Consider the following 17,403-nt stretch of genomic DNA (forward strand, 5'->3'; position numbering starts at 1 on the left):
GTAAAAAACGGTTTTACATAAACCCTAATCACAGGAGGAGCAATGCGTGGGCGCGATTGCAGCAGTTAGTGCCCGTTTGTAGCAGTCAGTGCCCGTTTGTAGCAGTTAGTGCCAGTTTGTGGCAGTTAGTGCCAGTTTGTAGCAGTTAGTAGCAGTTTGTAGCAGTTTGTGGCAGTTTCTTTGCACTTTGCTCCTCCTGCGTAATCCCAACCCTAACGACCATAATATATAACCCCGAAGCTATCCGATACCCTTACCACAACCCTAACCCGAGCCCTAGCCCTAAACAATCGAATTCAAAAAGGAAAAGGAGAAGGAGAAGGAGAAGGAGACGGAGACGGAGACGGAGACGGAGACGGAGACGGAGACGGAGACGGAGACGGAGACGGAGACGGAGACGGAGACGGGGACGGAGACGGGGACGGGGACGGGGACGGGGACGGGGACGGGGACGGGGACGGAGACGGAGACGGAGACGGAGACGGAGACGGAGACGGAGACGGAGACGGAGACGGAGACGGAGACGGAGACGGAGACGGAGACGGAGACGGAGACGGAGACGGAGACGGAGACGGAGACGGAGACGGAGACGGAGACGGAGACGGAGACGGAGACGGAGACGGAGACGGAGACGGAGACGGAGACGGAGACGGAGACGGAGACGGAGACGGAGACGGAGACGTTACCTGGGGACCTCCGGCTATCGCGTAATTTTTGTTGTTAATTGTGTCCTCGTTCCAAATACGTAAAGAATTAAGCGCTCATAATCGTTTATAATCGCTTATATACCCCGCTTACATAATCGTTTACATACCCCAAATAAATCAAATCAAAACATATTTTGATCATAGTTTTAAAATGCGTCAAAAAGCGCTTTTCATCGTTTATAATCGCTTATAAGCGACAATTGAAGACAATAACATTTACGATACTTTATAATCACTTATAATCGCTTATAATATCTCGTACCTGACAATTTTTTCCTCGTTTCAAATACGTAAAAAAGCGCTTATAATCGTTTATAATCGCTTATAGACAGCAAATAAATAAGCGCTTATAAACGCTTTTCAGTAGGAAAATTTCAAGAAAAGCGGTTATAAGCGCTGATCATAGTGAAAATATCGCTTTTTAGCAGATTTCAAAAAATCGCTTATTGTCGCTTATAATCGTTTTATAATCGATTTAAACCGCTTATTAACTTAAAATAAAAAAGCGTTTCTTTAACGATTAGTAGGCGCTTTTTAATTTGGAACTTTCCCTAGTGAATATAATCGCTTATAGTCGATTAAAAGCGTTTTAAAAACGGTCCAAAAAACGGTTTATAAGCGTTTTTTTGAAAAGCGCTTACGGAGCGGTAATAATCGACAACCCTAAAATAAAAGCGTTTTTTTATCACTAATAATTTTAATTCGCGATTTATTATCGCTTTTAAAGCGCTAATAATCGCTTTTGCAAAAATATTTTATGGAAAAAGCGATTATAATCGTTTTTAACCGTTTATTAACGGGACCGTTTATAATCGCTTTATAATCGCCAAATAACGGTGGGTTTTATCAATAAGCGCTTTTTTAGCGTAAAAAAAGCGGTTATTACCGCTGATCACAAAAAATTAGTTATGGAAACTTGCCCTTCATATCTAGTTCATTTACTGGTTAGTTAGTTCATATCTAGTTCATTTACTGGTTAGTTAGTTCATATCTAGTTCATTTACTGGTTAGTTAGTTCATATCTAGTTTATTTACTGGTTAGTTAGTTCATATCTAGTTCATTTACTGGTTAGTTAGTTCATATCTAGTTCATTTACTGGTTAGTTAGTTCATATCTAGTTCATTTACTGGTTAGTTAGTTCATATCTAGTTCATTTACTGGTTAGTTAGTTCATATCTAGTTCATTTACTGGTTAGTTAGTTCATATCTATTTCATTTACTGGTTAGTTAGTTCATATCTAGTTCATTTACTGGTTAGTTAGTTCATATCTAGTTCATTTACTGGTTAGTTAGTTCATATCTAGTTCATTTACTGGTTAGTTAGTTCATATCTAGTTCATTTACTGGTTAGTTAGTTCATATCTAGTTCATTTACTGGTTAGTTAGTTCATATCTAGTTCATTTACTGGTTAGTTAGTTCATATCTAGTTCATTTACTGGTTAGTTAGTTCATATCTAGTTCATTTACTGGTTAGTTAGTTCATATCTAGTTCATTTACTGGTTAGTTAGTTCATATCTAGTTCATTTACTGGTTAGTTAGTTCATATCTAGTTCATTTACTGGTTAGTTAGTTCATATCTAGTTCATTTACTGGTTAGTTAGTTCATATCTAGTTCATTTACTGGTTAGTTAGTTCATATCTAGTTCATTTACTGGTTAGTTAGTTCATATCTAGTTCATTTACTGGTTAGTTAGTTCATATCTAGTTCATTTACTGGTTAGTTAGTTCATATCTAGTTCATTTACTGGTTAGCTAGTTCATATCTAGTTCATTTACTGGTTAGTTAGTTCATATCTAGTTCATTTACTGGTTAGTTAGTTCATATCTAGTTCATTTACTGGTTAGTTAGTTCATATCTAGTTCATTTACTGGTTAGTTAGTTCATATCTAGTTCATTTACTGGTTAGTTAGTTCATATCTAGTTCATTTACTGGTTAGTTAGTTCATATCTAGTTCATTTACTGGTTAGTTAGTTCATATCTAGTTCATTTACTGGTTAGTTAGTTCATATCTAGTTCATTTACTGGTTAGTTAGTTCATATCTAGTTCATTTACTGGTTAGTTAGTTCATATCTAGTTCATTTACTGGTTAGTTAGTTCATATCTAGTTCATTTACTGGTTAGTTAGTTCATATCTAGTTCATTTACTGGTTAGCTAGTTCATATCTAGTTCATTTACTGGTTAGTTAGTTCATATCTAGTTCATTTACTGGTTAGTTAGTTCATATCTAGTTCATTTACTGGTTAGTTAGTTCATATCTAGTTCATTTACTGGTTAGTTAGTTCATATCTAGTTCATTTACTGGTTAGTTAACAACTCAATTCTATCACCAATACGGGACGTGTAATATTTTACATATAATAGACGAAGGAAGCCATTGGTAGCTAACGCCATGAGTAGCTAACGCATATTACTGAACTTTAAGTTCATTGCCGTTTTAAGACCCGCTAGTAAGTACTGTCACGTATATTTCTATATATAGTTACAACTATTGTGTAAATATAAGTGTCCCATCGCTACCTTCATCTTCAACATAATGTTTATCTCTTACCTCTGCAACACATGATTCGAAGTCGTAGATCAAGCTCACTGTAGTATTCAAATCCCCATCTGACGCATTTGAGTCGTAATTCTTCCAAAGCTTCTTGAGATATTCTTTATAATAGCCTTGTTTCTGAAATAGGCGCTTGATAAAGTGAACGTGTTACATAGTGCGGTTAAGTGCGGTTAAGTGCGGTTAAGTGCGGTTATAATATCACGGAGTACAGTTAAATGTTTGAACCACTGGAGTCTGTACGTTATGAAAAGGACTCTTATATCTTATCACTTGGTCACCTTGTAGTATTATGTATTAAGCTCGATGACTGATCAGGATATGTTTGACAATGATTTTATAACAACTATGTTGTCACACTCACCGCTTTGATATCCTCTTTTGGGTCATCATTGTTGTACTCTTCTTTAAGCGTCATTCCTAGGGCTCCCTGCACCATCTAGAGATGTTTCCGGTAAATCGGGGTTATTTCTTGTAAGTAAGTACATTAGTACATTAGTACATTAGTACATTAGTACATTAGTACATTAGTACATTAGTACAAGTAAGTAAGAAGGGAAAAGTATTGATCGATTGAGAAAGCATTCATTGGTCGACCAAAATCAAGCGTTTGTGATTGGAATTATATTCACTGTTTAATTTCGTTCAATCTATACCTATTTTTACAATCTGACTCAATTTAACTTACGTATATACAATTAATGTTGGGGTCATTGTTATCTGGCTCCACATATAGCAGATAGAACACGTTGATACCCTGCGATGCGGCTGTTTCCATTACTGGTGGAATATTGGGCGCCGTCATGATTTTTTGAACTTTGTCATGTAACTCGTCAGCCGTTTCAGTCTTATCCATTTCTGTAGTGTCGGAGCAGCTAGTGTAGAAATCCAGCATCTGGGGAACCGGTTATTTATTTAATTATTTAATTATTTAATTATTTGATTATTTAATTATTTGATTATTTAATTATTTAATTATTTAATTATTTAATTATTTGATTATTTAATTATTTAATTATTTAATTATTTAATTATTTAATTATTTAATTATTTAATCATTTAATTATTTAATCACTTAATTATTTAATTATTTAATTATTTAATCATTTAATTATTTAATCACTTAATTATTTAATTATTTAATTATTTAATTATTTAATTATTTAATTATTTAATTATTTAATTATTTAATTATTTAATTATTTAATTATTTAATTATTTAATTATTTAATTATTTAATTATTTAATTATTTAATTATTTAATTATTTAATTATTTAATTATTTAATTATTTAATTATTTAATTATTTAATTATTTAATTATTTAATTATTTAATTATTTAATTATTTAATTATTTAATTATTTAATTATTTAATTATTTAATTATTTAATTATTTAATTATTTAATTATTTAATTATTTAATTATTTAATTATTTAATTATTTAATTATTTAATTATTTAATTATTTAATTATTTAATTATTTAATTATTTAATTATTTAATTATTTAATTATTTAATTATTTAATTATTTAATTATTTAATATTAATTTAATTATATAATATTTATTTAATTATAAAATATTTATTTAATTATATAATATTTATTTAATTATATAATATTTATTTAATTATATAATATTTATTTAATTATATAATATTTATTTAATTATATGGCTAGAATTGATGAAAATTTTGATTCGACACCGGTTTTAAAAGTACATACTAACGATTATATTATAGAGGCGTGAGCTAGCCGGCTAAGCCGGCTTAGCCAGCCGATTAAAATTGCCGGCTTAGCCAGCCGATTGCCATCGGCTAGCCGATCGGCTAACACATTTTCAGTAGTTATCACTTATCTCTACTTCAGGCCGGGAATCTAGACGGCATGTAACAAATTATACCATGATCGACTTTAGAGATAAATTTCATAAATTTCAGAACCGTCAGACGGATCGTCTTAAAGACGAAATTAAAGTATATGAGGCCTTGCAGTGCCCTAAAAATTTCTGTCCAAGATGGACACTCTTAGAATTTGGAAATGTCGTAGTGATACATTGCCCCTTCTTTCAAAATTAGCATGCGCTATATTTTCGGTTCCTGCATCCGCTGCTGATGTGGAAAGAACATGGTCAGCAGCAGGGCTGACTGTAAACAAGAGGAGATCAAAGATCTCATCAGACAATTTAAAAGCCATTTTGCTCATTAATCGTAACAGAGATCTTTTGTTAAGTTTTATAAGTAAATTAGAGATTGACTCTGACCAGTGAGAATTTCCTAACTTAGGGGTCGTTCACATATTACGTAATCAATATTTTAGCAATTTTTACCCCCCTCCCCCCTTCCGTAATCAACCGTAATCAAGCCCCAACCCCCCCCCCCCCCTCCTGACAGCAATATTACGTAATCATGGCCTGACCCCCCCCTCCCCCCCTTGACTTTTTTCCTAGAAAACACTTTTCTCTACGTTTCATGCTACCCTGATCATGCTATCATGATGAGCCGAAATCATTGTTATGATATCCGGCCAAGCAACTTCTAAACTACTTACTATTATAGCCGGATATTCGATCAATTTCTAAATTTTATCACTATCAGAGTGAAATTGAGTGGAATTTGAATTAAAATATCAAATTGTTATTATTCTAGAGGGTAAAAAAGAAAATGTTGATTACGCAATCAACGACCAAACCCCCCCCCCCCCCCCCGTAATCAACCGTAAGCATTTGGAAACCCCCCTCCCCCCTCGGCTGATTACGTAATATGTGAACGACCCCTTATTATTGACTAACTTATTATTATTGAAGTTATGAAATTGTATCACTTGTTACCTTCCATTTCAAGTTTTGCCCTTAAAATCGACATAAAGTATAAAGAAACATAAAGTATATAATAAGCCAATCAATTTTAATACATTAAATAGTAATATTAGCAAAATAAAAATGTTTGGTACAATATCTGATATTAGGATCTGGTAATCCCATTCCCAGTTTTAGCCGGCTTAGCCGGCTAGCCAGCCGATTTTTTCTCTTAGCCAGCCGATTGCCGTCGGCTAGCCGGCTCACGGCTCTATTATATTATGTTTTCATTTAACAAAGTTAGAAATGATGTCGGAACTGTACTGGCCTTGCATGGCAGTATATTACTGCTATGCAGTGACTGAAAAACAAAAACATTTAAAATCTAAACTATATTGAAGATGCAGACCTTCTTCTCATAGTCTGGTCTAGGATTAGCGTCATCAATTGTTTCGTCTAATAAAGCAGTAACAAGATTTAGTAGAGTAACTGCAGTTTCGTCCCGTAAGATGACAAAGTTTGACCACTGGTCCCTTAAAGAAAGTTTCATCATCAGTTACTAACAGTTACTAATCAGTTACTAATCAGTTACTAATCAGTTACTGACCAGTTACTAAACAGTTACTAATCAGTTACTAAACAGTTACTAATCAGTTACTAACAGTTAAAAATCAGTTACTAATCAGTCGCTAATCAGTTACTAACATTTACTAATCAGTTACTAATCAGTTACTAATCAGTTACTAGTCAGTTACTAAACAGTTACTAATCAGTTACTAACAGTTAAAAATCAGTTACTGATCAGTTACTAATCAGTTACTAATCAGTTACTAAACAGTTACTAATCAGTTACTAATCAGTTACTAATCAGTTACTAAACAGTTACTAATCAGTTACTAATAGTTACTAACATTTACTAATCAGTTACTGATCAGTTACTAATCAGTTACTAGTCAGTTATTAATCAGTTACTAACATTTACTAATCAGTTACTAATAGTTACTAACTGTTTTATGCAGATTTGATTTCGAAATGGTATTTCAGTTAGAAATGGTATTATCACCATAATCATAAATTAGGAGATGGATCAATGATTAAGACGTTAGAATTACTAAACTTACATGTCATCCGGGATAACGTGCTTTTTCATCCAGCCGCCACAAGCGTATGTAGCGAAGTCAGAACAGGGGTCAGCGGTAGCGTCCATATTGCTGCCCATAGCTGCTGAAGCTCTGACAAATCCTTGGTCCGGGGGTGAAACCAGTCCTTTCTGGGAGACAGCGTGTTTGAAGTTACTTAGGTTACTTTAAAGTTACTTAGTAACTTAGTAAAGTTACTTTAAAGTTACTTAGGTTACTTTAAAGTTACTAAAGTTACTTAGGACACTGCAATACAATTTATTCGGGGGAGCATCGGCATTTATCCTGGAAATTGTGCATTTTAACATGTCGACAACCCACAAGGATATTTGTAAAGGAATTTTGCAAAGCGGTTCTCATTGAGCCTTAGCAATGTTAGAATGTTCCCGCAAATAGTATAAACTATTTACATTTGCACAGTCAGTATGTTTCTCATGCTCTCACTTACCTTGCTGTTAACAGCCCAAATTAGCACCCCCAGCAGCACCACTGCAACCAGCCCTGTTACTATCAGTCCTATTGTTAACCCGAACATTTTCTTTCGCGTTCCTGCGTCTGCCTTTTCCTCCATCTTGTCTGAGGACAGCGTGTGTTTATTGGTCTGGTTTGGATCTGACCCATGAGACACACCTAAACTTCTTATTCTGCTCAGCGTATTCACATGGGCACCACTCAACCTTGTTACTCGAATAGTTTTCAAACTTTTATATTCTTTTTTAAACATAACTTAATCAACCGCCAAAATATTGATCAACTCCCTATAAAGATAAGACATTTGTCTTAGATTACGAAATTGATGGGGAATATTTCATGCTGTTCCAAGATTCAACCAATTTGTTGGAAGTAAACAAAAAACTATAGTCGAAACAAATAAGAAAGTACCAATAAAAGTAATGATTTAAGTCTGCACAGTTGACAGTGTGCACACTGTTGACAGTGTGCACAGTTGACAGTGTGCACAGTTGACAGTGTGCACAGTTGACAGTGTGCACAGTTGACAGTGTGCACAGTTGACAGTGTGCACAGTTGACAGTGTACACAGTTAACAGTGTGCACTATTATTTTATTATTGTACTAATTCATAGTTGATCGGATGGGATTGTTCGTGAAACAGGAAACTCGAGCCTGATAGTCTGGATTAAAAGGATTTAATTTTTTTTGAATCCATTATTATCTGTTTGAATATTTTCGAAATCACCCAGTTATTGAGTTGATGCTGATTGGTTGTTGCTCAGTTTTTGTCCGCCCGTTTACTTTGTCCGCCCGTTTACTTTGTCTGCCCGTTTACTTTGTCCGCCCGTATACTTTGTCTGCCCGTTTACTTTGTCTGCCCGTTTACTTTGTCCGCCCGTTTACTTTGTCCGCCCGTTTACTTTGTCCCTCGTACTACTACTTCGCCTCGTACTTTATTTAAAGTTAAAGGCTGCGGGTCTTTAAAGTTGGAATTGCTTAATTCGAAATCGCCGCTAAGCCAAGTATGAAAAAATTTCCAGAACCTGGTAGGCACAATACTACAATAGTGTGCGTGCATATCATATTGTCATGCAGGCAGGATCATTGTTAATATTATATTAAAAGAATGGAGAATGCTTTATACGAAGGCATCAGGCCATACCGCAAATATTTTGGTAAATTGCCCATGTTACATGAGGGCGGCGAGGGATTGATAATCTTAATTAGTAATTTTCTCGAAAATAGACAATCAATTTAAAATATTAAAGATAAGATTATAATAATAGAGGTAAACGGACAAATTTGGAAAGTACATCGACTTACAAAGATCAGATTTGGAGCTGGTGCCTGTTTCCCTTAACTGCACAGCGTCGTTGATTTTATTTTTAATCACCGTCATCAACTTTTGGAAACCGTGGCCAATTAATCTAAAATCTTTCATAATCTCGTCGTTTTATATTTCAAATAGTATAACTAGTATAAGACGGAAACAAAACACATATAAGATGATCAAGTGCACGTACGAATAGCTATATAACAGCTGTATAAGAATATCACTTTAACAGTTTGACGCGGCAAGTATATACAATATTCGACATTTTAATCACATATTCAACCGTTATGAGCTTCATCCTGCAACTGAATATAATAATATATATAGTATGAAATATACTGCACTCTTTTACCTTTTACAACTTAAGTGGACATAATTAAAATAGGAAAGCTATGGTCTTATGGCAGGACCATGTTAATTATAATTGTTATTGAATTATTGAGGAGGCCCATTCTCTACTATATTTAACAATTATATGTGGTTACGGGCGTTGTTTCTCAGTGACATGTATAAATAGTTATATAATAAAAATATGTGCTTTTTAAAATAGAATACTGGTGAATTTTATCGCGTTTATCTTGAGACGCCTGGCACTTGAGCTCATGTCGGTAGAATGTATTCTGAACTATCTCTATCTACCGAGGAAACTGCCTGGTAAAACGACGAGCACAATAAATTGACGGATTTTCAGTTCGCGCGATAGAAAATCACTCATGCGAACAGCAATTTGTGATGAAACAAGAAGTGATATAAGCGACTTGAAACTTAGTGCACAAATTTCATACGTATTGACATATTGTGACGAAAAGTTGTAGCAACTGAGTCAGACAAGGGTGAATGAAGCCTATATAAAACGTCCTCAATAGGTCCTGCACTGAAAATTGTCTTCTTCTAAACAATTTGTCCCGAATGGACAAAAAATCGGTAAATTTAGAAATTTGTGAATCAAAATTCAAACAGTAAAAAACTTGATACTGATACCGGCTGGACTAAAAAACCCAGAACTTTCTCATAACGGAAAGTGGAATTAACATGTCTAAAAACGTAAATGTGAAATGTTAGCAGTGAAAAATAGCCATTTTGGTCTGCTTCACCTGGCCTTTCTATAATTAAGCATCAAATATGCGAAAAGTCATTATTTCTGTCTACTTTCAACAATTATTGATAATTCGACTTGTTTCACAAGTTTTAGCAATGCGAAAATTTCTAAACTTGCTTATCTCTAATAAGGAAATTTACATCTGAGACAAAATTTTTGAATCTAAAATTGAAAGGTTGGACAACGGTAAAATGGCGACCGGGAAAATGTGGTGGGTTTTGAGCAATTTCGCCATATTTTTCCCGAACCATATTTTAACCGGTCGTTAATAAACCCGTCGTAATAATCCCGAGTAAGGTAGTCAAAATTGGTATTTCAATACGTCAAATTCCAGATACATTAGATACAGGTCTGATATGGTCATTAATGTGTGAGAAGGTGTGCGGGTGAAGTGTGATATGATGTTGAAAGTATAGGAAGGTAGGAAGGACAGTATAGGAAGGACAGTAAAAAACTTGATACTGATACCGGCTGGACTAAAAATACCCAGAACTTTCTCATAACGGAAAGTGGAAACATGTGTAAAAACGAAAATGTGAAACCTAAACAGTGAAAAATTTCCATAGCCTTTCTAATTGAGCATCAAATATGCGAAAATAGCAGCAAACCGATACCTTTCCGAATTGCACGACTAGAGGACAGTTATTTAAAGCCAAACGTGTTGCTTACGTGATCACAACCTCTGAAGTCAACTATTTCACAGATCTGTGAGTATTTTTAGTACCGAACAAAGTCAATCTCTAACTGAACGAATGACTGCAGCTGCTCAACATGATTTCTTATTTAGAAATTCATTGATTACGTCGAACACCTGATAACTGAAACCTCAAAATGACGAGGGATTATAACCTGATAAAACACCACGTGACGTCGTAAATCGCTGCATAATCACACTCCCACTCAATCTCTCACTATACGACTGACTCCTTAATCAGGTTATAAGCCACAACGTGTGTTAGGAGCAGAAGCACGTGCTCGGGAACTTGAATTAACCAAGGCTATTTGGTGCGCTTTTTGTGGAGTTGGCATAGAGACATGGAACTTAAGAAATTATATATGAGGTCCAGCAAAATAAAGAAGATTCGAAATTGCATCAGAAAACCAGCTATGATCGAATGAAACCAATTTGAGATCAATGGGGCACGGACTTAGAGTCCTGGTCTAATCAGAATCACTCATGAAGACGATCCTAATGCAATCTAAAGTTGTCCTTTTGGTGTCAGACTGTTGTTGCTCTCAAATGAAACAATTTAACAAACTTTGGTCCCGGTCCAATGAAATGTTTCTAGAATTTGTCATTTTCTAGAATTTTTTCAGTCTGCAAAACAAAAAGGCTTTAATTTAAAAGACGTCTTTGAACATTTCCGATTCATATTAGGACTCAATTCAACTCAACAAGACAATTATGTGGAGCCTAATAAATTTTCCATGAATTTAGCATTTCGCTCGGCATTTTTAGGCTTAGAATTAAATAGTCTTCCTAAACGTGAGATGACAACTTTGACGGAGCATTTCTGACCATGGCTGAAACACAGTGCAAGAAACACAGTGCAAGAAACACAGTGCAAGAAACACAGTGCAAGAAACACAGTGCAAGAAACACAGTGCAAGAAACACAGTGCAAGAAACACAGTGCAAGAAACACAGTGCAAGAAACACAGTGCAAGAAACACAGTGCAAGAAACACAGTGCAAGAAACACAGTGCAAGAAACACAGTGCAAGAAACACAGTGCAAGAAACACAGTGCAAGAAACACAGTGCAAGAAACACAGTGCAAGAAACACAGTGCAAGAAACACAGTGCAAGAAACACAGTGCAAGAAACACAGTGCAAGAAACACAGTGCAAGAAACACAGTGCAAGAAACACAGTGCAAGAAACACAGTGCAAGAAACACAGTGCAAGAAACACAGTGCAAGAAACACAGTGCAAGAAACACAGTGCAAGAAACACAGTACAAGAAACACAGTGCAAGAAACACAGTGCAAGAAACACAGTGCAAGAAACACAGTGCAAGAAACATGTTTGCCAGAAACATGTTTTCCAGAAAAATGCTAACCATTTGACGCATGTTGTCTACTTTTGTGATAGAGTCATATTACAAACTCAACACATACTTATACTGTCCTGTGTATTGTGTATTGTGTATCTAATAGCAAACATAAGGTTCCACGGCCTGAAGTTATAGTGTAGATGAATCCAACTGGGCCATATTAAACAAATTTGGGTCTTTACCAACTTGGGGTTCTTTTAAATGGATTTAATTACAGTTTTGATTCGATTTAGAATTTGGTTGTTTGGTTAGACTTTCTGGCTCACGCCTTATATTAACAGATTTTATCTGTAATATGAATATATTAGAACGAATACTAGGTATATATGTGTAACTCAATACCTCTGCAGTTAACAGGAGAAGATGATACTTCTGTTATCTGAATTAGGGAGAGTACTTACTATCTATCGAGTTTAAATCAGAGCAGCATTGTTTCTGGAACAATAGATATGGAATAAGGGAACGAACCAGAACATTTTTCACTGAGTCTGAACAGATATACAATTTTCGTTCACCGAACTGAAATTCTTGGAATTCCTAAAATTGAATGTTTGCGATCTCCTTAATAATTTAAAATGTGTAATATCTGGATAGGAATATGTATATTGTGTAGTATAGTGCTACACAATATACATATTTATGGCTTAAAACAATATTTTTTTAGCAGATTAAGTGAACCCTTGTTGCCGGGACCAAAGTGGAAATTTTGGTATTATTCATAAAAACATTGAGCCAACAAGGTGTGAACACTAATTTGGGTAGAAAGTTTGAAAGTAGTAGTAGTAGTAGTTGGAAAGCTGGAATGCATCTCTGGGATTTGTGTGTTACTTTATACTGCAAGCTGTACTTTATTCCCAGACGTGATATTAGGGACGACCGAAGATTGATCTGTTGTTAATGGGCACATGTTTTATGCCCCCCCCCTCCCCCCCCCCCCCTCCCCCGGCTTGTGTAATGTCATTGCCCCAGCTATAATGGCCGTGTCCTCAATAAAGAGATTTCCGACGGCAAAAATTGCGTTCTTATGTATATTTAAAAAAACACCATCTTAGAGACCAAGATCAAAGGAAAAACATTATATGTGCATCTATGTAATATATGAAGTAATATGTCAACCTGTCCTATGAATGGTAAAAAATGGCTATGAGATTGCTGTTAATGGAACTTTAAGAAGTAGATCTTAACAATACAGTTGCCATTCTGAAGTTGCCATTCTGAAGTTGCCATTCTGATGTTGCTTCGGTTACGACACCCATCCCTGACCACCATAGCATGTTAATTATTAATATTATAAATATCGTTATTGGGTCTTGAAGATTCTTATCTCAGGAATTCTATTCATACCTAACATCTGGTTATGGTATAATGATCATTCAATATAAATGCCCGCAATCAATATACATGATAGGTTAATAATATGGAAATAAGCGGATTCTGTCGCCCCTCTATTTGCAGTGGTTTGACGTACACCTAACTAGAGCTATTGAGTTCATAAAGACAAGGTTAAAAAACTTAGCGACTTAATGATTTATCCCCGTTCAAAGACAATAATGAAATAGATAATTGCAATTAGTGCCAATTAATCACTGGAGTTGTAAATAATGATATAGTTACTATGGAATATTCTTACCTGAACGAATGTTAAACATTTATTGCATGGAAAAGTAAAATGTTTTGTATCATTATGCTGTTTTGAGTCAATTAAATAATGCTTATTATTTAAGATTATTAATTTTCCAATCTGTACGTGCTGAGGAAAAAGTGAAACTGTTAGTATTTGGTACCATTGTCATGCATACAGTATTGGTTTAGATGTATCTTATTTATCATCAGGGACAGAAACTATTTTAAGAATTTACCTTTTAAGCTTGAGAACGGCTTCCGTTTTAACGCCACACTGGTTATGGTACTAGAGGTACCATAACCAGGTAAGTTCATAATAGTGGCCGTCAATTAGAGGCGGCTCAGCTTTCTTGCAAAACGAAACACAAAAGTTGAGATTTGATTATCAAGTAGATATTGTTGAATGAGCAATGTGTCTGAGTACCCTATGACCGCGGTCACGCTGTCGAGCAAGCAAGATTGCAACAGTTTAAACTATCCGCTACGTTGCATTCTTGCCAAAGTTATGTAGCTGTAACACATTGCGATTCTCTTGTAGTGTTGCTCATGGTTTGACTGGGAGGATTGGATTGGGGCAGCAGCCGAACCCGGAATGCAAGATTTGGCCCAAAATATGCGATTTGTCAAACTTTTAGTTGCTCTGTGGGAACCTTAAAGTCAAAATTGTTGCAGGAGAAAAAATACGGAATAGTTTAAGAGTACCTTGACAGTTTTGATATTTTCTACGTTCATCCCGGGTTGTGACAGGTCGAAACGTTTAGATTCTTTCTTCAGATTTGGGATTTGTAGAAAAAACATGTAATATAAACTTTAATGTTTATATTACATGTTAGTAGATAATTATAATCAAAATGTTTCGTATAATGTTTTGAAGTTCACAAAGGGCTTACTTATCATTCAACGAATTTCGATCTAATCCAAACTAACCAATTTGTTAAAGAGGTCACAACAGTCACGATGGGCGATCTACGATTCTCGAAATTCGAGAATCAAGCCGAATCACATTTCGTATCATAATTTCACAATAATGGACATCAAGAACAATGACAGAATAAAGAAAGAATGGAAGATAAATGAATAAAGAAAGCGTCCTATATATATATAGCGTCTTGTTGAACAAACTATATTCCCACTGCCAGTGAGTGAGAATCGCCAGATGTTATCCTGATTCATAATACCGTGTAACTACTCATGTTTCAAACGTTGCTCCTTAATAAACAAATGTATCATTTAAAAAATGCTACTTTGTACCACTTATACTCACACATGTTAAGCTGCACTCTAGTTGTAGAATGACAAAACTAAAAAAGACAAAAACTCGAATAAACATTTATTAGAACTGATTTAGTCGTGTAGTGTTATCGAGTGTGTAGTGTTATTAATTTGATGATTATTTCAAAAAAATTTATGATTTTTTCTGTATAGACTTAGTGATGACAATTAATAATGTTCTAATGAAGTTAAATTGATAAATCATGTCATACTCATAATAATACTAATTTCAGAAAATGAGTATGACGTAGAAATTTTAAGACGTGATTTATCTATTCACCTCCATTAGAACATGACATGAACACTTGACCATTAGAACATTGTCAATTGTTTGTGTCATCTGAGTCTATGTTTATTAAAACGTTTATTAAAACATTCATTAAGAACACAATGAAAGATAATAAATGCAATAACTGATACATAATACATATCCTCGTTAAACTAATGCGATTAACGAAATTTACTCTGCCAAGAAAAGCTTAGGTTGCAATTCGCTGTAAAAATGCCTGCTCTGAAGGAGAGCGAGATAACCAAGAAGCTAAGAATACAGCACTTACGATAAGCTAAGTGGGCTGGCTGATTGTGCAAGTTACATTACAGTGCATTTAAGGAGAACCCATATTCCAACAATTTCTTTATAATAGGTAAAAGGTTAATCGTGTCACAGTAGGTACACTGGTATGAACTATTCAAGATAGTGTGGCGTTGTCCAATAAATATCTTTTGGTGTCAATATATAGCAATTTAGCAATATAACTTCTACCAGTACCCTCGCTAGCGATCAACTTCTGAAGTTTTTGGCTGTTTTACAGATTTACATTTACTAGCCCAATCTCCAGTGTAAGTGTTAAATCTACAGTGTATATATACACTACTGTTAACTGTGGAATCGGAGACCACTCCTCAATTCAACCAGAACAGATAAACTTTAATTATACTGATTTTGTATCTTAACAGGCACTGGACATATTATAATAGTTACTAATCAACCTCACAGGAAGATTATAGCATTTGTAGTAGTAGTCAAGTCATCCTAACCAGAGATAAGCCGATGATTATGTAAAACAGATTAAACACAACTTAAGTTATCACAAAACTATTAAAATGCCGCACAATAATCTTCGCACGTACACGACGCAAGTGCACGACGCACGTGCACGTAGGCGTTCAACCCTCGTTACCAGAGGCAATATAAGTGCGGTGGGTGCGGTATCGCACTATTGACCTAATACCGAACTTTATCACACTATTGACCTAATACCGCACTTTATCCGTTATTCGTTATATCAGATTTGTGTACTTGGTACAATGAGACAATAGCGACATGCCCATAACTATGGTTAGGGTCAAACGTTTTTCATGACGTAACATTCAAAACATCAGAAAGAAAGTGTTACTTTTAAAAATGAGTAAAACTCATGTAGAATATTTTTCCTCCAAAGACATTCTATTGATAATTGAAACAGAAGAAGGTGAATCTTGGTAAATAAATAGCTCGTCAGGCTGGATCGTAATCCCTGGACAGATCAAGACAGATACAATATTGAACAATCTGTTATCTGCCTCAATTATGCTCATCAACAGCAACTACCCCAGTCATCCTGCACATCTTATTGTAAAAAGTTCTATGGGGGCCATTCTAGAATTATACATTTTTAATTGTCAGGAAATTTGGTGCAAGACCTTGCAAGTTATATTTTGTTGTGTTAAACTCAAAAATCGTGTTATGCAACGTTCTAACTTCTATACTACCCTGTCGAATAATCCAACTGAAAGCACCTAAAGGCTGCACATTTGGCAAATTGTTCAGCTTAATTGCGGTGTTTATTGTCTCCAAATTTGCCGCTTATTAAAAATATAAGGTAGATAATCAAAATTTAAATACCGATAATAACTTTTATTTGAATTTATTTTCAATGAATAAACATGATAATATAATATAATAGGGAAGGGCTCACCGTTGGGAGGTTGCTTAAGCTCCATGTAACTGCTGTTGGCTTTGTACTTGTGATTCGTAATATCATCTTCCGTATCTAACTGTTCCATTATCTGGTAATGAACACTTTTTGAATTGATTATCGAAATTGTATCTTGACAGGCCTGCAAAATTTGTAACCTTTTCTAAGTTCGATATGATCGGCGAAATTCTTTAGGACGACAAACAAAATAAATAATTGCGGTTAAATAGACGATCGACCGTAGACTGCCCTGATGATAAATGTACTGAAATCAGCGAGAGTTCTGTGAATAGCTGATTCCAAACCAAATGTAGCCCCGTCAGCTATTTGGTGGTTTTGATTGTCTGCTAATGAAAGGGTTCCGAATATCGCGACATATTTTCAACAAAGGAGACCGTGGCCATTCACTCA

General features: G+C 34.9%; 1 protein-coding gene across 4 annotated transcripts in view; it reads right to left on the bottom strand.

The window, feature by feature from the left end:
• The window catches only part of LOC134813009 (neprilysin-4-like), a 33,374-nt gene extending 16,266 nt beyond the window's left edge, over positions 1–17,108 (bottom strand). The window contains exons 1-7 of one of the 4 annotated variants that reach the window (XM_063820671.1): positions 16,993–17,108; positions 7,650–7,777; positions 7,184–7,332; positions 6,472–6,595; positions 3,954–4,160; positions 3,630–3,704; positions 3,263–3,385 (exon numbers count right to left, since the gene is read on the bottom strand). In XM_063820671.1, coding sequence (XP_063676741.1) covers positions 3,263–3,385; positions 3,630–3,704; positions 3,954–4,160; positions 6,472–6,595; positions 7,184–7,332; positions 7,650–7,777; positions 16,993–17,080 — 894 coding nt within the window. In that variant the 5' untranslated portion in view covers positions 17,081–17,108. Of the gene's footprint in view, positions 1–3,262; positions 3,386–3,629; positions 3,705–3,953; positions 4,161–6,471; positions 6,596–7,183; positions 7,333–7,649; positions 7,803–8,977; positions 9,166–13,998; positions 14,124–16,992 lie in introns of those variants that run through there. The other 3 variants (XM_063820672.1, XM_063820670.1, XM_063820673.1) reach the window with 3 other exon arrangements.
• Positions 17,109–17,403: the final 295 nt, after the last annotated feature.

Source organism: Bolinopsis microptera, chromosome 3 (assembly GCF_026151205.1).
Source record: "Bolinopsis microptera isolate Bmic1 chromosome 3, MBARI_Bmic_1.0, whole genome shotgun sequence".
NCBI classification, from domain to species: Eukaryota; Metazoa; Ctenophora; class Tentaculata; order Lobata; family Bolinopsidae; genus Bolinopsis; species Bolinopsis microptera.